This window comes from Corvus cornix, chromosome 6 (genome assembly GCF_000738735.6).
Source record: "Corvus cornix cornix isolate S_Up_H32 chromosome 6, ASM73873v5, whole genome shotgun sequence".
Lineage (NCBI taxonomy): Eukaryota > Metazoa > Chordata > Aves > Passeriformes > Corvidae > Corvus > Corvus cornix.
The window spans coordinates 20003700-20027864 of record NC_046336.1 but is presented as its reverse complement, the minus strand read 5'-3'; the positions used below and the strand labels follow the sequence as shown (position 1 = coordinate 20027864).

Here is a 24165-nt window from a genome sequence, read left to right as displayed (position 1 = left end):
CTCTGCATGCTTTGGCATCTTGTCTGAAGTCAGCAAATCACATCCTTTCTGCCAGCATTCGAAAACACTGGTCTAGAAAACAGACTGTACCTTAAAGACAAACCAAGAAGTACAGTGTTTCAGGAGTAGCTGTAGGTGAGGCCTTGGAGAGGGACTGAGATGGCCCATTAAGGGTAAGTGGATGGAATCCCAACCTCAATGAACCCACTGAGTATTTTGCCCCATCAGACTATATTCTTTCCTCACCAAATTTCTATCAAAATTCTCAGGATTTCACCAGAAATTTTTTGCACCTCTAGAGTCTGCTGTTGATGAAATCTTCTTTTGTGATCCAGTCAGGCTGTACAGTCCAAGAATGAATGACTCAACATAAGGGATGAGCAGAAGGCAAGCCATGGTAAGTGGTAGCCTAGTGATGCTCTGCTTTTTTAACCCCCAAGGCACAGAAAGTATTACAGTAAAAACCACATATGGAAATAACACAGGATAAACTACACTATGCTGGTGGACATACTGCACTTGGATTTAAATGTCAAACTGAAGTTTTTATGCAACTACAGTCATTAAGAGTCACATAGTATTCACTAAATAACAGAGTCGTTAATGTTTGCACCCAGACAAAAGTCTTGCTCAGATCAGTTCCTGCCCTATGGTTTCAGTTGGACACACTGTTTTCCATTTTGTCTTAAACTCTTGACTGGAAGTGAGGTATTTCCTTTAATACTGTTATATTGAGACCAAGATCTACGTCATTTATAAAGAATTCCAGATTCACAGGGAATGGGAAACACTATAAAAGTGTGAAAGGGCAGCCTTTTCCTCTTTCTTTTAGGTAAGAGAAGAGGCAAAACCCACTAAAGCATCTTTCAGAAGATTTTATGCTGTGGCTTTGATCCTGAACAGGCAGAAATAGTAACACAGCCAGTGATTTTCCTCCAAAGGAAGGTTTTTAAGTGGTTTTGATGAAAAGTGTACATACAGCTGGTTCTCTGGTACAAACCTGTTCTTTAACCTTAGTGCTGGGTACATGGGGAGAGCACCCACATGCATTTAATTAATACAGACATCGCAGAAGGGAGTAGTGCTGGGTAAGTAGTGGTCCACTATTGATCAAGGGAGCTCACCCTCTGTGGTGCATCCTAGGGTGCTGTGCAATGTAACACAGGAACTGCAGGGCTAGCACTGACCTTTCTCTCTTCCAGAAACACTAAACATTCGCCCTAGGACCTAAGCAGGAATCACCAGGAGCCATGAACAATTGGGACACTACTGGGCAAGTCATATGAGTGCAGCTCATCAGTCACTATAGTACTGCTCATGTGGAAACACCCTCACATCAGTAAATCTGGCTTACAGCAAAAAGACAAAGAAATCTGAGCACTGGGGACTGACATAAGTAGGTGCCAGTAGGAGGGTTCAGGACATATTGTGCAAACTATTTGTAAAGACATGTTTCTGGCATTCTGAGTCCATAAATAATGTTTGTGAAAAGGTATTAGGTACCTTCCCCAAGGGCTGCTAGAAAAAAGGAATAAGCAGACCAGAAGGAGCTTAGGCACATTCCAGTTTGGGGAGGAGAAAGAGGCTGCAAAGACAACTCTAGCAGACTTATTATGGTACCTTTATGAAACATTTGCCTTTTTTACCCAGAGGGCAGGGGTGAGGGAAATATGATTCCTTGCTCTGACAATAGTGGAGATCGAATGCTGTATCTGGATGGACTGCACTCTCTTCTCTTGGAGCCACTCCTGCAAAGGTGTCCTAAGCCAGACTGACAGCAGCCAGAGGGGGTTCTGGCAGCTGCTCATACCCCAAGGAAATGGCAGGCATATGAACTGATGTCATCAAACTTAGGAAAAAGTGGAGAATGAGGAAAATACTTGGATTTGCACAAACAAATCTTACCTTGCTCCATTCTTATTTATAAGGTTGATCCAGGACAAAACATTACCTCTTCAACCCAAACAAAGCAGCACCATGCAGAGAGCACTGCAAGGCTGCTGATGTCCTTGCTGTGATCCCGCTGGGGCTTCGAAGTGCACTCACAGTTTAAAGAAATGGATTGCGATGATAAAAGAGAATTATCTTTGCTTTACCCTCATATGCTTAGTAAACTCCCATGAAAACTTAGCAAATTCCCCCTGCTGCTTCCCCAAATGTCTGTGCCTCAGGCCCAAACTCAGTTATTCCTTTAATCCTGTGCAGGAGATGCAAGATCAAAGTTGGTGGGACTTTGTTTCATTGTAGCTGTTCCCAGCACCATCCATGGAATTCAGACAGCTGCTGGTTTTCATTCCTCAGCCATGGGCTAGCCAGATCTGACAATTCAGTGTTAACCCTTGGTTTTGGCACGAATTACGAACTGGAACCTTGTCTCCTCAAAACTCCCCTGCTCTGCAACAGATGATTCACCTTCACTGTGGTACCCCATGGAACAAATTCTTCACTGGTGTTTTTTTCATGGGTACCAAAATTCCAGTGCAGAGGAGGGACCCCTGTGCAATCTAGAATCTTCTGAGATGGAAGGTGATCTCTAACTATTCATTATATTACCTCTGGGAGAGGGTGAAAAGAATTGAAAACATGAAACATTTACTGGAAAAAACAAGACCAGCCCTGTATTTAATCAAAACATTTTGTTTTGTTTCACTTGTAATTATTTCCATCCAGTGAAAAAATACTTTAACAAAGAAAATGACAGTTCCCTTCTGTGGGCAAACAAAATAAGAAGTCATGTCAGTTCCCGTACAATGCTACAGTGAAGGTGACATATTTTAAATGCTGTGATGAAATTGTCTTTACTTGTATGGCAGTAGTACAGAACACATCAATTTAGGTTTAACGATCTATTTTCAGGGTTTGTTAGGGTAGTGGTGAGAAAACCAAAGATTTATGGGGAAAAAAGCTGAAGTGACACTTTATTTCCCCTGAAACTCATGAGAATGTGAATATGAACATTGACTACACCCACATGGCTGACTGGGGGCAGAGGTTCCAAATAGATGAAGACCAACCTGAGAGCCCAGGGCATTATCGCCATTGCCAGCTATGCTGGTACCTTGCATTTTTTTTTATTGGAAACCCTCGTTTTCACATGGTGGAAAGAGGTAAACAGGAAAAAAAAAATTACCCATTCCTGTAGAAGACACACTCTTACACTCAAATGACTGTCCCAAAATCAAGGCAATAAATTGCAGGTACCTTGGTTGTAGTTTGTTGAGATCTCATGCCAGGCAAAGGCTCTCTGTATGTTTGTTTTAATTATCATGTTCCTGAAGAAGGTAACAGTTTATGCAGGTTTACTACAATGCCTTACTGTCCTCCCTTCCCTGTGCCTCAGGTACCTGAACTTCGTATTCCCCAGGGAATAGTGGAAATAACCTTGGAGACTTCTGCTTCAAAACATATTGAGATCTACTGGTGAAACAGCAGTAGAAAAATATTGTCACTTCCATATGCTGGGACTTTTTTTCCCCAGAGCTCTCAGACATTGAGCATCACAGCTGCATTTTCCTGCCTAGAGAAGGCCAACCATTTTCTCTTCAACATTGGCTGACTATCAGTGCCCAAGTGAAAGGGAGGCTGTAAGTCATGGACATCACTATTTGCTTTTAAGTGATTTTTCACCCAAGAACATTATGCTGGTTTCTGCACTGTCTTGGTGTAAGTCCTGCTTCCTGGCACTGTCTCTGCACCTCACCCATCCAACTCAACAGGTATATTTTCATACCCTCTAGCAACAGATACTTTGTGGAGGACTTAGTGTCTTCCAAGTGTGGTTTAATACTAATTAATGCAGGCTCCTTGCCATTTTCTCCTCCAACTCAAAACTGAGAGCACACCAATCACATATATTTTTCAGCAGCACATCATCTGACTGAGATAAAAATATCCCACTGAGATCCATGTGCATGGCCCTTTGCTGCAGCACAAACAGAATTCAGCTGCCTCCTTCTCAACAGGTGCGACATTTTAGGACCCACCTGACATTGACTTAAACCCCTGTTAGTGTGTTTTGCAGCAGAGAGCATGGCTAGTTTGTGTAGTGGTGGGGGGGTCTGAATCTCTTTGTGGGGAGAGAGTAGAGGTTGTCCAAGATGTACCTACTCAACACAGGAAGAGATGTCTGGGAAGCACTACTATAAGAATCAGGAGGCTGGTCTGCCGGGTGGCTTGTGGGACGGACCGAGAACAGGGATGTAAAGCTCTCCCTTGCAGGAGACCAGCATCTTAATAACAGAGGAAGGAAGATTATTCCTTTCTTTTTGTGAGAAGAAAGCAGGGTGCCCAGGTCTTCACCAAAATACCAGGATGAAATCACAAATTTTATCTGCGATACTTAAACCTGCTGGTACCAAACCTCATATGACTCACGGAGAGCTCCACCTCCTCCTCCCTCTGGGTATTACTGACATTGCAAAATCTTTTGTTCACCACAATTCTTTCCACATAATATTTTCTGTGCCAGCAGAGAAGTCTGATCTAGTCTGGGAGGCCAACACCATCCTTCTAGAGCTTTCAGCTACAAGTATGATGGCTTGCAAGAAACCAGCAGTTAAAACTGATCAATTAACAATAAAAGTTTATATCTATGACAAAGAATATCCTAAAAAAATCACAGTCAGCTACTAACCAAACTCTCTATCTTGTCTACTAAACTAAACTAAGCTTGTCTAGCTTTGTCTGTCTTATATCCCTTTTTCTCCACCCACGGCTTTAAAGATTACCTCTCTTTCTCCTAGAGCTTTCTCAAAGTATTAATGAGCTACCCAATCCAAGTCTGTATTAAATATCTGAAAATATTCAGTTGTTCAGATATAGGGCTTGGGTTATGTTCATGTATCAAAACTACCAGGTCATTAGCTCTCATGTATTGGGATCATGCGTGAGTTAGAAAATCATTCGTACATGTGCCATGACAGATTTTCTCTAATTCCCTTTTTCTGAATTCTGATGGTTGTGAGTCATTGCAGGCAGGAACTTATATAGCCAGAAAGGTTAAATATAAATATATCAATCTATTGTCCAAGAGAGAGACTAGCATATGAAGAGAAAGGCCAGGGATGTTCAGAGTTAAGGAATATTTCTATTCCAAGTGGACAAACACGTAATGCTACCTGCTAGTCTTGCTGATAAGAATGCGCAGACACTTCGGTTAGTGCTGGAGCCAGGAACGTTACACCAGATCTGATGTGGAGTGAGGGTGCACTGCTGTGGCTGCTCTGCCCTCAGCACTCAGGAACACCCCAGCCACCCAGTACAGCTCAGCAGCTTCCCAGCATAACCACTTGTGATCCCCTGAGCTTTTTTCTGTGCTGTGGAATTACACTGCTCCATCTTTTCAAAAAGCAAGAGTTCTCCATTAAAAAACCCCCTCTACAATATGATCCTGTAGATCTGTTCTGTCTTCACAGGAATATCCACAGCATCTTAGAGATTTCCACTGACTTTCACCTTTGCTTGGGCCAAGTCACCTACAAATACAAGGACAATGACAAAGGCTTGCTATTTCTGAGGTTCCTGGTGGCCAGGATGAGTGACTGCTGGCAGTACACTGTCTCCTGTTCCTGGCATCAGGGACAGCTGAAAGGACACTAGTCAGGGTATCTGCTTCATCCATAAGAGTAACAGGGACATCCCTCAGTGCAGCAGTTCCCTGTTGTTTCAGCTGTAGGTCCCAAACCTGCCTTCAGCTTGGGGAAACAGGGAGACAGTGGAAAGGGGCACTCCTGGTTTCCCCACACCCCCTCCTTTTCCCTGCTCATTCCCTTACTGAATCCACCCCCAGCCTTATCACATTCCCTCCATTCCTCTCATCGCCCTCTGATCTTGCCTCTGAAACGCTGAGCCTGTGCTGCTGCTGTGCACTGGCTTCCAGATCCCCTCGCTCAGACCTGTGCCATGGGGTTCCTGGCCACTGCAGTGGGAGGGGTGGGGGAACCCTCACCTCCCACTCTTTGTCTTCTGCCACAGCTCTAAAAAATATGTATTCGCTCCCTTATCCACCTCTGCTCTGTGCAGCACCACACAAACCCCCCTTATTCTTGATGCTATCTATTTACAATAACTCAGTTTCCATAAAATCTCCTCCACTTATTCCTCACTGAAGCACTCTTATCTTGCAAACCTGACTTGACAGCAGGCAGTTTGGTGTTTATATGAAAAAAGGGTTTGGCTTTTAAAACAGTTCAGCAGCCACAAACAGAGCTAGGTCTTCAGAACAGCTTAGCCTGCACTTTTGGGCACTAACAAAGAAGCCAGCTCTTCCAAGAGGACTCTTTGTTATGGTGTGCTTTGAAAATATTACTTTAAATATCCCTTGAACAGATGTGTAGCCTTTCTGAAAAGTCAGACTGTAGCTTGGTGCCTCCCTGGAAGCCAAGCTCACGTGAAATCTGCTCTGCAGCCCTTTGCATCTCTACTGAGCCCTTCACTGGTTTCCTGCTGCCTCCTCAACCTGCACGGTGCAGGTTATCAGGGCAAGGATAGGGCTCGCCCCTGATGATTTTGACGGACTGGAACTTGATTGATTCAGTTTGCAAACTTGGGACAATACTTTGTTGTGTCTTTGCCTGTTCCTCTACATTGAAACTATGCTGGGAGCAAGCATATTGTGCTACCAAACTTTAGTCCACCAAACTTCAAAGTTGGTCATCTGGAGGTCAGTATTTTTTTTTTTTTTTTTTTAAAGAGCACTACCAAGAACTCGTGGAAGATACCAAAGAAAGCCCTCTTTGTACAAAACCACAAAAAATCATATGCCCATTATTTTTACTTGGCATGGAAACTCGTGTGTCAGTTCAATTGTATTGGCTTTCAAAAAGAATAGTTGTGCAGTGACTGTTCTGGTGTACAACAGTTTAGTGACATCTGTCCTCCATCCCATGAGTCAGGGAGCACCGCAAAGTCATGAAATGATCTACCACAAACCTCCTGTTTTTTCAGGATACGGAAATATCTCCCAAGCGCTGTATATAGACTATGGATTCATCATGAGCCAACCTGGAAATTTCAGTCTGAGCAGCAGTCTTAAATTAGTAAGTGCAGGGAAGTCTGCAGTAAAACAGCAGACTGTCTCCAGTCATCCCACACTAAACAACCCTACAAACAGAAGTAGAATTTTATAGATAAAAGCAAAAATAGCACTGCTAAGATAAAAATCACAAAGGTCCCAACCCCTGAAAGTCCTTGGTAGTATGTAATTTTTTACAGTGGGCTTAGATCAGATCTGAACAGAGGGAATATGAATATATCACTGGCATTTGCCATCTGGACCTAGAAGAGCCCTGCTGTGGAGTTGGTTTGGAGGGGAAGAAATGTCTCTTCATGATGAACTTGCTTTAGTTACTCTGGGCAGCCATGGTCACTTTCTGCTCATAGAAATAGTTTAATACAGTTTTGCAACTTTAATGTTCAAGCAGCTTTACAAAAGGGAAACAGTTTACTTCCTTTTTTTCAGGTAGGGAGATGAAAAGCACAGAGCACTGAACCAATGTGCTGAGGAGGCAGAGCACCTCAGTGCTGGTGCCATATCTGAGCTCCTGTGCCCATTCTGTCACATGAAGAGGTGCCAGATGTGGGGACACACAGCAGCAGTCACTTGCTGCTGCACACAGGCATACACAAACTGTGGTGTAAGATACACAGTCATGTTACCAACCTCAGTTCACAAACAGTGGAGCCACAGATATCCTCCGGGATGTCCAGAGGAAATACACACCCAGGAACTGGATATCAGAGTTGTACACAAATGAAAGAGCATTGATTTGGCTTCAGCAAGAGATTTTTTAAATAACAGGTTTGCAGAAACACATGCTATTGGTAAAGTACGTCCTGAGGTCATCCAGACAGGTCCTTGACTACTGAACCTATCTGCTCATCAAGGACAGTTGTTTTAAACATTTTTCAGCCTGGGAAGGCCCTGTATACTTTACCAGTGGAGGTCAGGTCTCATACAGGGCACTTAAATCTGCTAACAGTCAGCCTGCTTTCCTCAGTTACTCCTCCCCAGTACTGGAGCAGCCAGATCCACAGGAACTGACAACCGCTGCTCAAGGCCAAGCTTACAGTATCTTCTTTTAGTGAGATCCCATGTGGCAATTCTTAGTGCTTCTGTTGAATCCTGGGAGAAGTGAGCTCCATCATTTCACTAAATGGGGGAAATCCAAGCTCACGTACTGCATGTCAACAGTTTTCTGTTCCCATATATTTTTTTTTTAGAAAGTGTACAACAGTGTATACCCCCTCCAAGCAGGAAACAGTAAACTCTGTAATCAAACTGTGAAAGTGCAATTATGAGTGCAATTAAGGTGAAATATAGCTCTATTGAAGTTGGTGGGAGTTTTACTATTAACTAAAGTTTCACCTCTGTGTTTCGGGTGGATAGTTATCCTGTTCAAGCAAAGAAGCCATTATTTAATCAAAATGACATTTATAATGCAGTATTACTATCATATTCAAACATTCTGGACATGCTTACTTTAATCAGTTCTAATTAAATTGTTATACAGGAAAAAGATTTCGTTCTACTGATGAGTGCACATATATTCAGGGGAAAAGCAATGCAAATTGTCCAGGATCTCATTAAGTGCTTTTTGTACTTCTTTAAACTCTGGTGATGTTTTAGCAAGTCACATCTAACTCTTCTGTTGTACTTAGTTTTACAAGTGTCCTCATGACAAAGCAGAACATGAAAATACTCCATCCTTCCAGAGTGACCCTGATCATGACTTGTCCTTTGTCAGGGCCACAGAAGCAACCCCCTGGCACCCCCAGGACACCAAAATCCCAGCAGAAAAGTAAGGCACCTCCTCCTCAGAAGCTTCCTTCCTTCCTTCCTTCCTAGGGGGTTGCCACTGCTCCTCAAGTACCTCTACTACTTTTCCTGCTGCCCACCAGCTCTCTAGCATCACTCCCCTCTTCTCCTCCACTCGCACTTGACTGCCTCACCAGTGTGTGGCCCCAAGGTGCTCACCACTTCTCTGCTGCCCATCCTGCCCCAAACCAGGCACCGTCCTCTCTTGGCTGAGACCTGGTGCATACTGACTCAGACAGCTGACCTAAAACCACTGTTGGAGAGGGGTGCAGGGGTGAGGAACTGCTGATGGGAACTGCTCTGTGCCTGCATTGCCACCATTCAACCTGCAGCATCACAGAAGGAAAACAGAGGGTTTGGGTTGTGCCATAACCCAGAAAGCAGCCAGCACAGCACAGTACAATGCAGCTCAGCCCACCTTCAGAAGGTGTTGATGAGGTATGCCAGCTTGTCCCATGGCTGAGAAAGGTGTGGACCCTGAGGGCAGGTAGTCCGCAGGAAAGCAGAAAGGGGAGCGGTCCTTGCTCTGGAGGCCTAGAGAGCAGTGACAGGGTTTAAGCACTTCTAACAGCTTTTGAAGTTGGCCCTTCAGCCCAACTCAGTGAGCACAAAGGTGCTTCCATTGCACACCAGAGGAAGTAATGTGCCTGGCAAGCCACTGGCCCTGACTTCCCAGGGCAGTGTTCTGGGCGGCTGCTTCCCATGTGGTTCACCAGGGCTTCTTTCACAGCAGGGTGGAGTGGGGACCACAGACCTGCTCCAGGATCCAAGCACACCAGGCATTTGAGCCTTCTCTGCTCTGAAAAGGCTGGTGGACACACCAACAAGCAGAACTAGTACTGAGCTAGGTGGCAGCTTTTTCTCCTGCTCTGTTTGGGGAATTGCCTGGGGCAGCAGCATCCATAAGAGAAGCAGAGAAGATGCAAAAGGGTTTTGCTTGTACAGACAGGGTTTGCTCATTTTGAGTATTAAGTGTTAATAAGTGTGAATTGAGTATATCAGATGCCCTGAAGGAAGAACAAAAACTGAAATGTATTTAAGACAAGTGTCTGGAACAAGACACAAGATTTGCAGGAGTTAACACATTACCTCTAACAGAGTCAAGAGCTGCTCACTACCCAAGAAGCTATTTTTTGCACCATAAGTGCACTGCAGTGAAACAGCTTCCTCTTATGTGACCCCAAACCTTCACCTGGACAAGCTGTACACATGCAGGCCACTGCCAAGTTAGCAAGAGAACCATTTCACAGGAAGCTGGAGTCTTCTGGAAACTTCCGTTTACAGGAATGCAAATGTCATGCAATTCCTCTTGGAACCCACACCTCTTTTTTTCCCCTTGACCTGTTCCTCCTGTGAGGGGCTGCTGGCTGAGGCAGCATGGGCTCCCCTGAGCCATGCCCACAGGCACCCTGCCTGGCACCAGGCTCTGCAAGGCAACAGCCCCACGCTGCCTCCAGACTGACACCCTCATGCAGAAGGTGCTGCAAGTCCTCGCTTACATGACATTAATACTGTGCTGCTGGTATGGCTGATCAGGCAAAGGCAGCTAAAACCCAAAAAAGAGAAAAACCCCATACAGTCATCCACCGGGGACAGGTCCAAACCAACCCTGATGGATGCTGCACAGAACATATCCTCCCTGTCATTTCTCTGCGGCTGGGGAGCGCCCCCATAACACAGCATTAAATACACCCCTTTTCCCACACTGTCACACAGATATCCAGTGTCCCTCTGCCTGCTACATCCCAAAACCTTGCTTGTACCAGAGTGAAAGAAAAGATATTTAAGTCAAAAAGGTGATTGCATTGCACAGAGTCCTTTTGTGCCACACTGCAGGTGTACAAACCAAACCAGGAGGTAATCAAGCAATCTGTCCAGATCCAGCCTTTAACTAAGGGATCAGGGAATGGGATGGAAAACAAGGTCCAATATATATGTATGATGAAAAGTTGACAGTTATTTCATTGTGTGCTTCAGTGTGAAAACCACAGTGACAGTAATACTGGAATGTGTTTTTCGTCACCACAAATACTTCACACCAGGTGGAGAGACTTCTTACATGCATGAGAAATCCTGTGCTTTGGGGGCTGCACAACTTAAAGAAGATGGGCCCTGAAACTACTTGCAAAAATCCTGTTCTCCCAGACAAGCTGTGGCAGAAGGAGGTGAAGTTATTTTCATGTGGGGCATGCCTAAAGCCAAACAGCAGAGGAACACCTCTCCCAGCCAGGAGAGCTCACCTGTGCAGAGCTGCATCTGCTCAGGGATCTGTCCTGCTACTGCATAATTTGGCTCCTGGGGAGTTTTTTGAAACAAGGCTCACATTTGACAGGCATCCTCCTTTGCAGCTGCAGAGCATCTCAATGGACACTGTAACAGTCATTTTAATGGAAGATCTGGGATTGCACAGTAGTAATTGGAGCATGAGGGAACAACACAATGGCCCAAAGAACACAAGAGTTTTAGGAGTCACCACTAAATACATCTCTCTTGCTTTACAGGTGCCTAACTTAGGAACTGTAGTACAAACAGACCTTGCCCAACCCCCTCAGCCACCCGCCTTGGCGTGAGTAGCTGCCTGTGAGCTTGTGCCTGACTTCTCCACAGTAGGGAAGTACCCTCTGCTCTGAAGATGCTTCCCACAAGCTCCAAGTTGACAAAGATGACAAGAAACATAGGATGCAGCTGTACACCCAAGGGATCCAGAGACACGACAACTTTCCACACTTGTGGACTTCTTTGGGTGGAGAGTTTTCTCATGACTGAGGAAATTGATGCATCCATCAAAAACGAAGCTGGTGCTGACTAAGAGGTTTTTCCTCTTCCTGTTACATCCTCTGCAGCTCAAGAGGGAATTTCCTGCCCAGTTAAGATTTGGAGAACCCATCCCACACTCTCAGCACATGGGTGAATGGGAAGGAGACCCAGCACAAGGACTGGCAGCTGCAGGAAAAGGGCAGATGTAGTGTGGGCCAAAAGCCACAGGGCACCTGGTGACGTGGCCCCAGCTCATTTCTCTGCCTGGCTGGTTCCTCCCTAGCCTTGTGCTCTGCCCCAGGACAGCAATGTACAGCTCAACCCCAGCACCCCACGCTCCCCTCACTAACGAGATGGACTTTAAGGAAAAGGAGTCAATCTTCCTCAAAACTCCCAATTAAGTGGTGAGATCTGGCAACACTTTCACTGCCAGATGAGATGAAACTGCAGGATAGAGGCATCTTTCCTTTCTTGTTGTACTACAGCAGCAACTGGGCTCAATATACACAAGTAATATGACCTTTCCCATGTCAAGGGTGTTCACAAGGTTTAGACAAAAGCACATTCATAATCAGTTTCCCTTTTCTGCACTTTTTTCTAGCTCGGACACCAAAACCAAGCATCACTTTCGTTTCTTGCCTGTTGGCTGTTTTTGATGAGGGCTGGAATTGGCGGTGTCCACCCTTTGGAAGGTTTCACTGCTGTTCATAATATAAACAAAATGGTAATATCTCCCGTCAGGTAGATGCATTTACACTGGCACAAAAGCCCTAAGCATGCTAATGCTTTTTCCTGATTCAGTGCTAAGCTATTCAAGTGTAAAACATCTTGATGCTAATATAGCAAATAAACCTGAGTTGAAAAAATACATAAAAAACAGTCATGCTACTAAAACTTTTCAAGAGTAGACAAAAATAATCACAGACAACAACTAACAACAGCTTTCTGGAGCCCTTTAGACTCTGAACATTGTCATATATTGTGTCAACACAGGGCATTTCCAATTTAATTATCAGTTTCATACACACACTCTTGTGAGAGTACCTAGAGCATTAAAGTCTTGTGCTCATTGCCAGGCATTTTCATTCCATGTTTGCCCTAGCCCAGGGCTAGAGTACTTGTCTTGTACACATTCCAGGGGATATTTTATTCTTGTTCAAAAGCTTACTGTCAGTGGGTTGTTTTATTTATTATGTTTGGTAACACAGTCATTTCTGTTGGCCTCAAGCATTTGTTGAACACAAGGGGGTAAACCAAGCTTAGAAACAGCCAGCTTGAGACTCCTTAGGAACTTAGATTTCTGACAGCATCAAACACTTTGCTTACTACAAATTAGATACTTTTCAGAACACTTTGGGTTGCAGCTATTTACAAACATCAGCATTGTAGCTTTTCTTCTTCTCCAAACTAGTTATTAAAAAAAAAGAGCCTCCAGGTAGTATAGGAGTGTGCTCAGCAGTGTACAAAACAATGGAGCTTAATGGCAAGAAGAAAGGAGAGCGCAATGGTGTATGGGCAGCAGAGCTGAAGGTGAGAGGCTGATACTTTGTCCCCAGAATTCCCTTGGCTGTGCTGTTGAATTCATGCTAAGGCATCTGTAACAAGTCTCTTGCTGCTCTAATAATTTAAGTCTGTGCACTGCAGCTGGGAGCCGAGAGGGGAGCCTGAGCTGGTTGCATGGGTACAGCACAGCAGCATGTCACACACCAAGCACACAGCACTAACCACAGCACCGTCTCAGTGCAGGAAACAGGAACCTCCTTCAGAACCTACAGCTTTCCTTCTCACCAGGCCAAAGAAGAACCTGGCTCTGTCCACACAACAAACCACACTCTTTGGTTTCCCAGAAAAACAGGAATAGGCACTGGGTGCAGTGAGTACCTGGAGTGTTTCAAGGAAATCAGATGCAGCCCAAAAAAACTCTGTCTCACAGCAGTGGGAGGAAAGGGGGGAGCAGTAAAATCCTCCCAGCCTGGGGAGAAAGGATGTCTTTTGTTGGATGACACAAATTTGGGAGCAATTAATAATTAAATACAAGAGCAATGTGGTGGGAAAAGGGGCCAGTTAGACACCCTATCTTTAAATTGTGGCTGGTGCCAATCAGCAAACTCCAGTGACCGCTATACCAAAAAGTGAATTCACTTTAGTTGATACTTGGCCTGAAGTGTGTGTTGCAGAGGCACAGGAGGGCTGGCACCTGCAGAGCAATGGAGCAGCTGGACTGATCTCCCCTGACAGCTCACCTCTCACTCAGTTTCTCATTGCATTTGTAGCACCACTGGCTCTGTGATCTCCTTGGGGCCACTGATCCTATGGACAGCTGAAGCCCACTGAATTAGGCCGGTTTAACCGGTGGAGCAGCACATTTTCTTCTGAGAGTGCTCATGTCAGCAGAAGTCTGGATGGGGGAGCCATACAGGGACTGGTGCTCTCTTAGCAAGCAGAGACCCCGCTTGTTGTAGGGAACTTGTACTCTTCAAACCTAGCCTAGGAGTAACTTCCCACACGTTTCCCAGGACAACACTCCAGTGGGCTCAACTGTGCCTAGGGCATCCCAGAACACTTCACGCGAGTTCACTCCAGTTGGGTGAAACTGCGAATCTGCCCATGGGAGTTTTCACCCAGGACAGTCCTGACACTTCGTTCTTACCCTTCTTACCCATAGTCTGCATCGCCAGTGACAACCAAGGCAGTTTTGCATTGTAAACACATAACATGCAATTTAAATAAAGAATAAGAAAAAACCTGAAAAGAAAAAAAAAAACCCCAAACAACCAACAAACCCACTCTACTCTCCTACTCTCTCTCGTCCCCGCCCTAAACATTCCAGCCTTCCCTGCAACTAGAGAGGGGAGTTGTTTATTGATATTATGCAAGTGCTGAAATATTTTTCTTTTTCTTCTCTCCTGTCCTTTTTTCCCTCTCTCCCCCTCTCTGCTCCAGGGGTTGCAAAGGTAGTTCAAACCCCTCCAGTCATCTAGGCTTATCAGCCACAGGAGATACATTCCTCTGGGCTGCTCCCTTTATAAGTCACTGCTGGCCGGGCGCCCGCCCGCCGGTCCGCAGCCTCCGCGCCGGCAGCGCTGCCCGCTCCGCGCTGCCCCCGCCATGCCCTAGCCCGGGCCCGGGCCCGCTCGCCGGGGGACGCGCAGCAGCTCGGGGAGGGTCGGCAGCGATGGCACCCCCGTCCCCGTGCCCCGCCCGCCCCTGAGGGCGGCTGCTGCCGCCGGGATGTTCGGCTGGCATCGGAGCTTCACCCTGGGAGCGCCCTGGAAGAGAGGTGAGTCCGCCGCCCCCCCGGGGCCAGCCGGCGGCTGCCAACACCTCCCCAAACCCGCACCCCCGCCACCCCCTTCCTTCCCCTCCGCGGCCGCGCAGACGATACTTAGGACAAGCCCATCCCGGCCCGCCCTGCTCCCGGGCCCCTCCGGACGGGCACCGCGCCGCTGCCGCCCCGGCCCCATGCTGCGCTCGCTGCTCTCCGGCTGCCTCTGTCCCCTCGCAGGTAAGGCTGCCAGAAGCGCGTCCCCTCTCGCTTCAGCCTCCGGCCCGTCAGCCCCGGGGCCGGCGGGGACAAAGACCGTGCTTTAGGAACCGGTTTGATTTCCTCTTAAAATGGACTTATTTCGCCTTGGTAAGCGTGGCAAAGCTTGGGAGAGAGAAGCAGGGGAGACGGGAGCACTGTGGCTCCGAGCGATCCGTGCTGCCCAGGGACCGGCACCCACCGGAGCGGCTGCTCCCGGCATCGCGCGGGTCCGGCACCACCGTGAGGCGGGTCGGGGCTGCCCTCCGCCCGTCACGGCGCGGGCGATGGACATCGCCTTGCTTCCTAGGCTACTGCATCCCCATCCTGCAGGGATTGTCTCGGGTTCGAAGTGTTTTACTTGCTCCCTCCTGTGCAGATGAGGTGACTCTGGCTGTGGTCCTGCAGTTGATCACCTGTAACTTTTTAAGCCTGTTGTGCAAACAAATTTTGTGGTCTCAGTATCCCTTTTTCAGGCATAATGGGGTCACTGTTTTATTCCTTAGCCAGAGCTGCAGGATCAGCTGCAGGATCACAAGCCCCATGTAGCAGAATTCTCTTAGCATCCCTGTTTACCGCTTAGCTTGGTTTGTGGCAGTTGTAAACGAGATCGGCAGGTTCTGTCTCATTGGCATCACTGCACTGGGCTGGTTTGCTTGGCATGGAGCTGGCTACAGAGAGGGTTTGTCAGAGTGTAAATGTAGTGTGCAGTGCAACAGCAGGACGGTAAAAATGTTGCAAAACACTGTATTTCGGGTGATTATACCTGCTGGGGTCCTGATTTTGCATCCCTATGCCAAACTCCTGTCTCCTTGGATTGCTTGCAGCAATTGTTCCCATCAGAGCTGCCACATTCTTGAGCATCCACTCAGGTACTCTCTGCTTGGATTGTGCTTCCCAGCTATCCTGGTCTGGGGCAGCTACTTAGAGCTCAGTGTGAGCTGGAGTCTCTCTGAGGTGCCCTAGCAGGTAACTGCTGGGCACTGTTGCCAGCAAGGCTGCTGAAGCAGGTTTCTCTGCCTGGGTTCAGTCTGGAAGCTGCTACCCAACAATACAAAGGGCTCTAGAGCAATGCTGCTGTGAGAACATGCCAGTATCTCCATAAGATGTGAAGGGTGGTTGAGGAGTCTTTTACAGTATGGTGGAAACTGGTCCTTTTTGCCCTGGATGTAATTTGACCATGAGCATGTTTCCTCCATGATATATAGTGCAAACCTGATGACAGGGTTAGGAGGCAAAAAGAAGCTTGCTCTTCCACATGGAAGTGTCTCTCACCACCCAGACACAGCAGAATTTTAATGGGGTAGGTGAAAGCTTTGGTGGGGGAACACTTATACAGAGCACCAAGGGATCAAAAAGATGTTCAGCTAGAATTTCTCCAAATAAGAAACAGCACTCTCTAATCACCTCAGCTAAAAAAGGCACCAAATATTATATGCGTCCTGATTTGGACCCCATCTCTATTCAGAAAGAGCATTCTTGGCTCTTTCTTGAAATCTTTGTGGCAGGGACTTAAAAGTTGCACCTCCAACAGCAACTTAAGATAGAGAATATAAACTAGAAAAAAAAAGGTTTGTTCAAGTGGCAGCTCAGTAACAGGGATTTAGGCTGGATGTTGCCTTCCTCCTCCCTGAGGGGGCTGTTAAAGCAGAAGTATCAGGGTGGCAAGGACCTCCTGTACCTGCAGGTTCAGTTTACTGCAGTTACAGAATCACTCTGCATCACCACCATCTCCTCATCATTTCACCAAGGGCCCTGTGTGGCCCCAGCAAGTGCAACAACCCCAAAAACCATCACCATTCTCACTGCAACTATAAAAGATTTCAGACACACAAGGGTATGGTTACACCTGTCCAGTGCTACCTTGTTGGAGCAGAAGCAGCTCTCCAGGGTTTTGCCAAGGGACAGCAGTGACTGCTCAAGGAGAATGTATTAACACTGACCTTTCTAACACAATTCTCGAGTTCCTTTGGCTCCAGTTGAAGCACTGGTGTCTAAACGGCCTTGGTCTTTGGGGCTATTGAACAGTTGTTTATCCAAGCTTATTATAGGCAATAAAACCTGAATTACTACATACCTGTCATCCCTGGGGGGCATGTTACATCCTTCCAAAGGGCCTCCTGTCTCCTAGTTAATTTCTGGCTGAATAATTCTCTCTAATATAAGGCAGCCTGCAGATCAGATGTACAAGGAAAAGATCAAAATTAGACAGTTTTTGCCAATGTGTGATATATTTGTTTCTACTGTTTTAATTTTCTGCTCAAACACATCAGTGAGCTCTGTGCTAAATAATCTTTTGCTGTTATACAGGGCTGCTCATGAAAGCACTGTTGCCTTTATGTAAGATTTTGAACCTTTCTCCTGGAGGAACACATGGGAATTTCAAAGGAGAAGGATTTGCAGGTCTTTAGTGACAGCTGTCATCTCCCTGACAAAAAATCTCACAAATAAGCCCACAGGTGATTGTAGGAGCTGAACTTCTTCCCTCCCCCAGCCACCATGACTAGTTACTTTGCAGAGCTGGGCACTGATCCTTGTTCACCGAAATTATCCTTGGCCTGGTTTTCCCACTGGATCATAGATACAAAGAAATAAGTTGCAGGGTAAATGCAGAGATGAGTGGGAGCAGCGCTTTTGCTGGTGCTATGCACAGGGTCAGGTGTTGGTCTAAAAACTGGTGACTGGCAGCCTACACAAGTAACTGATAAACCAGGTGGTCTGAGGGGGACCTGCTGTGCCCCGGGACTTTCTGCCAGAGGTCACTAATCTATCAGACCTGTCGTTTGGTTTCGAAAACTTCACAGGTCACTTGGAATGAATAGGAGCAAGCTGTAAAAGTGTCAAGTGGCCTCTCTACTTGGAAATCCATTTCCTCTTTACTTCACCCAACTATATCAATCAGTAAACAATCAATCTCCCTCTCATTCCTCCTCAAATGCTTGAAAAGAGCTATAATTATCTCCTCTTTTTAAAAACGTGACTACTAAAGCAATTAATGTCTCCTCAGTCAGAGTCCTTGAACCCTGTTATCTCTCGGCATCTACTTTATATGGACTTACCATTACCAGCTGCAGCTGTGGGACCTGTAACATTTCTGGTCACATTATATTACCAAACTAGGATCCTAAGGAACTTCACATGCTTAACTATCATTGAGACTAGAGACCACCTTGGAGCCAAAAGATCTAAGTACTTTGTGCTTTTTGTTCAAGGACTATCTGAAATCTCAGCTTTGTCATAACTATTCCTTTGCATTCAACATTTTGAGCAAATCAATTTGTATATGTACATTCGTGAAATCCACATGCATTTCACTTCTCCAGTTGAATAAATTGAAGTTTCGAGAATCGGGTCTCATCATACAAATATTGTTACAGCATGGGAGCATGTGAATTTTTCAGTCACAGCTCCAGTAAAAAAACCCCAAAACAACAAGCAAACCAAGCAAAACAAAACAACAACCCCTCCCACCTTTCCTATGGCAGTGATTTTCAAATCTTCAAAAGTTTCTGCTGTTGTAGATAATTGTAACTGGTGCATTGAAGATACCAGACCCTGCGATAAGCTTTCCATATCAGTTTTTCAGCTCATGATTGTCCTAATTATTTAGGAGAAGCCTTGCGCAGATTGGGCAGCCCAAGATCCAGCAGCACACTCAGCTTGCATTGCTTGAAAAGCATTGGGAAGGCAGACAGTTTGCAGACTTTTGGTGACAAGCAGCACCTCTGCCATTGCCAGGACTGGGATCAACAAAGCACCAGGTAGTCGGGAGATCCCCACCCCGTGGAAATCCATGGCAAAGCCATGTGGAGATAGATTTTTCTCACAGAGGGTTACTCATTTTTTGGGGTGGGGACTTTTTTTGGGTTTTGGGTTGGTTTGGGTTTTTTGAAAGCGTAAGAGTAATTCAATCCTTGTGAGCACTGAGGTCCTGTCCATGCAGCGCCTGCCTGAGCCCACAGGGCTATGCAAGGGACAGCTCTTTCCCAGCCAGGGAGGTGACACGGCTCCCGCAGGCTCTCCGTGGGGGCTGCTGAGGAGGTGCCAGCACAGCCCCAGCGCCCAGCCCCACCTCTCAGCACACAAGGGGGAAAAGTCATCAGCAAAAAATGCCTATTGTTTCAGAAAGGAAGTGACCCCTTCTCTCTTAAATGCTGGGAAATTGAGACCTCATCATTGGTGAGAAAAAACCCCACCTCTTCGAAATGAAAGGGAAATACCACCTGAGCCGTACTGCCAGCAGTGCTAGAGAATGTGGCACAGTGACAGAACTAAGGCAGTTTTTTTGTAAGGGAAGGAAGGAAAATGAGGGAATGCAAGGACTGAATGGGAGAGGCAGCCTTTCATTTCTAGGTCATGTGTTTGACTCCAGTGCATTACTCACTACTACCTAATAATTCTTCAAAAGGCAAAAATGACCTCTTAGTCTGTTACTTGGAGGCCACAGCCACATCACAGAACCAGTCCTGCATGGTAGGGTTTAATCCTTGGCACAGCTGGAGCCAAGGGGAGTTACTAGGCAGGCTGTGTCCTCTACAGGATGCTGAAAAACCTTTTCTGGCACTTTGCATGTGTACCTCGCTCCTGCACTCAGGGCTAAGTAGATTGGTAGGAGTGATGTGTTTGACTTTGGTCTTCCTTTGCAGGGCAGCTGTGCAAAGTCCCTGCTACTCCAGCAACCCAAGTCATTGGTGATGCCCTTTATTTTTGGCGGCACAGTAAATTTGGAAAGTACTGGCCTTATGAACTGCAGTGTGCAGGATGTTCCATGTGCAGGATGTGGCAGAGAGTAGTGGGGAGAGGAATAGATTCTCTAAGTAACTCTGAGCTGTTCACCCTGCACAAGCCTGCCAGCACCACCCACTGTAGATGGGTTTGCTGTGCACATGGACCTTGCAGCAGTTCTGGGGACAAGCAGAAGACTGCCATGGCTCTAACTCTCCTATCCTTTGTAAGATAGTGGCAGATGGAGACAGGCAAAGCTTTGGCTCCAGTTGTGCCATGTTTAACAGAGATTCTCCCAATGCCAAGTAGCCTACAAATCAGGATGAACATTTTGAGGAGACAGGTGGGCAGAGACTGGAAGGGAGGAGAACAAGAAAAGGCAGTGCTGGTATGGCATGTCTCTCTACCGCCAGTAGCAACACTCATTCCACTGCCAGCCTGGCCTCTTCCTGTCCACCAGTGCTTCCATTAGTTGCATACATGAGAAGACCATGTGCTAGGATACTTAAGTCAGTGCATCAGAGGCCAAGGACCCTCTCAGGGATGTAGCAGAGCTTAACAGGTCTTGTGCTGAAGGAATTGCCAGTGAAACACACCTTTGAGCCACAGGCATAGATGCAGAAAAGAAAAAAAAAATCAAACATGGGTTTCTGTACTTTGGAGCACAGGGATTTGGATATAGACTTTGGCTTGGTTTACTAGAAAGGTGGGAGCTTTTGCTGGAATTGGGCTTGAGCAGGACTGGAAATGCATAGGAGTTTTGCCTGGGCAGTTGTTTGAGTTCATCTCATGCATCCAACTTACTTGGGATAAAGAAATTGCTTGAAAGTAATTTTATGTTTAGGTATCTGCTCTCCTTCTCCTGTTCAGAGATCTCTGTACTAATACACCAGGCTGAGTCCTGGCAGCTGCTAGTTATTGTGCAACTGGAAAAATGCAGTTGGACTGAAAAGTCCCAAGAAAGGGAAGCCTTGGGACAGGAGCTGATGGGAGGGTATTTACCTTTGAAAGATTTAAGTTTCTCTATTAGGCTATGCTAACTGCAACATAGAAATATCCTAGAAAACAATTCAGAAATGATGCAAAGTTCTAGAGACTTAGGTGGGACACATCCATTCCGTTCACTCCCTACTAGTTACCTTCAGGTATTAGCTAGTTCACTGTCACCACCTCCTTGTGAGCTAGGAACCAGTCTGATTCTCCAGCTTTACAGGAACAGGAAACCCATCTTCCCAAGGCTACACATGATCACTTACCATCACTTACAGGCATGGATTTCAATCCAGGGAACTCTGTTCATCTCTAGGGTGATTACAGAGCCATATAACTCTTTGAGAGAGCTATTAGGCAAGTAGCACAAGCTAACCTGAGACAATGTTTGGCTTGGGCACACATGTTGAAGATGTTTCAGGAACCTGTACTGATTCTGAAGCACACACACGAAACTCCACTCCTTCCCTGGCTGCCACACCAGCGTACCAGCCAGCTTCCTAAAAGCTACAGCATTTGCTACCTTACCCCCACCCCGGAGGGATGTAGTAAATCAGTCCAGGGGAAAAGAAACAAAAAACAACAACAAAAATCTTGGCTGAATTCCCAGGAACAGCAGTGTGAAATCTGGCTGGCCTCCAGCGCAAGTAAATACATCTTACCATTGTTAATGCCACCGTTCAGGTCTCTGAAGTTCTTCACACCTCCTTTCAGAAGTGTCTGTGCGGGAGTGTTTGTAACCATACCCCTGCAGCACGCTCCCTCCAGTACCAGGCAGGAGCTATCTTACTTCCTTGCTTTACTCAGGGCCCCTGGTATTGCTGAACAAAGCACTTAGAGGCCAAGCCCTCAGCGAAAATTAGCTGACACAGTTCTGTTAAGGGCCCTGGAAATAAGTTAATTTATAGCAGCTGAGGGTCTGGGTCACTTTTTTTTTGTAATTGCGCAGATGAGCTTTAATTGCACCATTCTGATGTTTGTTAGCAGTATGCTTGAAAGAGCTGAGTGGTTTTGTATGCCTCTTTTGAGATCTGTAGCAGGAACAATCTGCTTGTTGGAAGCCCCACGGTTTAGATTCTATAATCCAGCTAACAGGAAGAAGAGAGACTGTTCTGTCAGTGAGGTGCAGCAAGAATAACTTGAGTTTCAGGTCACTGCCTTAATCACTGGAGGTCTTTCTGCTGTAGCACAGATGACTTCACTGACCACAGGAAAGTATTATTGAATGAATGAGGACGAGATACCTAAGTGTGTTGCAAAATCCTGTTGTCCTTTGCCACTATTCTGATCTTGTGGTAGGGGGATGATAACATTTTGCATCATCACGGGGTGTTGGAAGAATAAATCAGAAATGCTCAAACACTGTGGTTAGCAGGACCTGATAGTGCTGACAGCAATGGTTTGCAGCCTAGAACAGATAAACAATTTTTGTGAAACATGTTGCTAGTGATCACAGTAAGGGGAGAGCAAAGAACTGTTGTTGGCATCAAGGCAGCCATCCCACAGAGGGTCAAAGATTTCATCTTATTTCCTACTTTTTCTACTCTAGCCAAACCTTCTTGTTCACATTGCAGCTTTTGTAGTCATAAAAGATACGCATTAAAGCATCTGACATCTCCTTCTGTAAGTAGCAAGACCTCATTTTAATATGCTGCTTCCTGATTTTAGACAAAGAAATATTTGTGTAGGCCAGGGTGAAACCAGTTAAGCAAGAAAAAAAAGGGGCAGATTGAAAGAAGTGAGAGAATCTCCAGTCAAAGGAAAGCATGGCATGATTAATAAGTGAAAGCAATCAGTCTGTGGCAAGGAACTATCATTGCATATAGTAATTCCTGGTAAGAGTGACAGCTGTATGGTTTGTTCTTAAAAATAATTGCAGGAATGCAACTGCTCTCCTCCTGACTCTCAGTGGGTTTTTTGGCCAGCTGGGGTAGTGATGCCATCAGAAGAGCCTGTAAGCCTTGTACTTTTCATGAAGATGCAAAGTTTTGTCTCTCGATGCCAAGAGGTGTTTGCAGCTGAGCAGGTAGATCCTCTTGACTCCAAATCAAAGTGACTCAGTTCCACCTCCTCCTTCCAAGACCTGGCACACAGCTTCCTCTTACAGCTGGTGTTTTGCTGTGTGTGAAGCTGCAGACCAGCCACCCTGTTCCCTCTCCTCAGTTCAGGGTTCCTCATGCTTATCCCAAAAGTGGAAGAATAACAACACAGCCCAGCACAGGCAGCTCCTGAAGAGCTTTCCAGGGCAATGTCTTTTTCTTGCTCCCTACCACAGGAACATCCTGGTGTTGTATTGCTGAGGTCTGGCACTGACTGTCCCAAACATGGCTCTTTGCACTGGGAAGATGCCTGTGAATCCCACTAAGGGAGGCACTGCAATTCTGTATATGATAAACAAATCTTATATAAGGGGTATTAGCGCTATGTGCCACAAAAAGCCCATCAGATTATTTATCATTCACTGCCCTTTATGAAAATCCAGTATAAAATATTAAATCAGTGGGTGTCTGTGAACAGCAAAGAGCATGTTTCAGTGGTATCCCAGGAAATTCTCAAGATCAAATGAAGGGAATTCAAATAAAGTAGAAAATGATCCATGTAAGAGTTAGCTTGGCCTTAATGAGTAAAAGTCTCCCTTGTCTGAGTGCATTGCAGAAAGCAAGCTGGAGGAGATAAAGCTGGAAAATGGGTTATTTCTGAAATTCAGAGCTTCTTGGGTTACTGTGAAGGAGAACTGCACAGCAGGGCTCTCCATGATCCACCACTGGTGGGGTGGATCCCAGGCTTTCCTGCCTACCTAGGGACAGTTACATCTCTGGGAGCGAGTTTGCGAAGGTGCTGATGGTTTGATTCAGGCAAAAAGAAATAGAAGAGGGGAATTAAGTAGAAAGTAAGACATCCAGAAAAGTGCATGCATTGTAGCCCTCTGAGGTGCTCTGGGTCAGGCACTAAATAAGGGAGGAAATACCAGAGAAACTGAAGTTTTGTTCTGCATCAATTCCCTGTTCCAAATCCACAAACATATGTATTTGGAACTGAGATTTGTAGTTTGCTAAAGGGTAGATGCAGAACTTTCACACTGGCTCTCATACCATCGTGATCCAGAAGTCTGCACTATGAAATATTATAGTCAGAAAAACAGTAAGAAAAACCTGGGGGCAGATCTTTGCCTGCTGAAGATCAGCCTTTGATCCAGAGACTGTTCTATCACATTACTGTGTAAAATAATTGTGATTTGAAAACAAGTCCTCTTTGTCCATGTGCAAAAAGCTCTTGAACAAGACTGCCCCCATCTCTTCTGTCTTTATGAATAAGGTAAGAGTTCACTTAAAAATATTATTTCATAGCTAAAACC

The 24165-nt window shown here is 45.9% G+C and overlaps 1 protein-coding gene across 4 annotated transcripts in view; it reads left to right on the top strand.

Moving 5' to 3' along the window:
* The first annotated feature begins 14669 nt into the window (after positions 1-14669).
* LOC104697091 overlaps positions 14670-24165 on the top strand; it is a 31592-nt gene continuing 22096 nt past the window's right edge. For 2 of the 4 annotated variants that reach the window (XM_039554056.1, XM_039554055.1), the window contains exon 1: positions 14670-14852. In XM_039554056.1, the coding sequence (XP_039409990.1) occupies positions 14804-14852 (49 nt within the window). In that variant the 5' untranslated portion in view covers positions 14670-14803. Of the gene's footprint in view, positions 14853-14964; positions 15078-24165 lie in introns of those variants that run through there. The other 2 variants (XM_039554058.1, XM_039554057.1) reach the window with 1 other exon arrangement.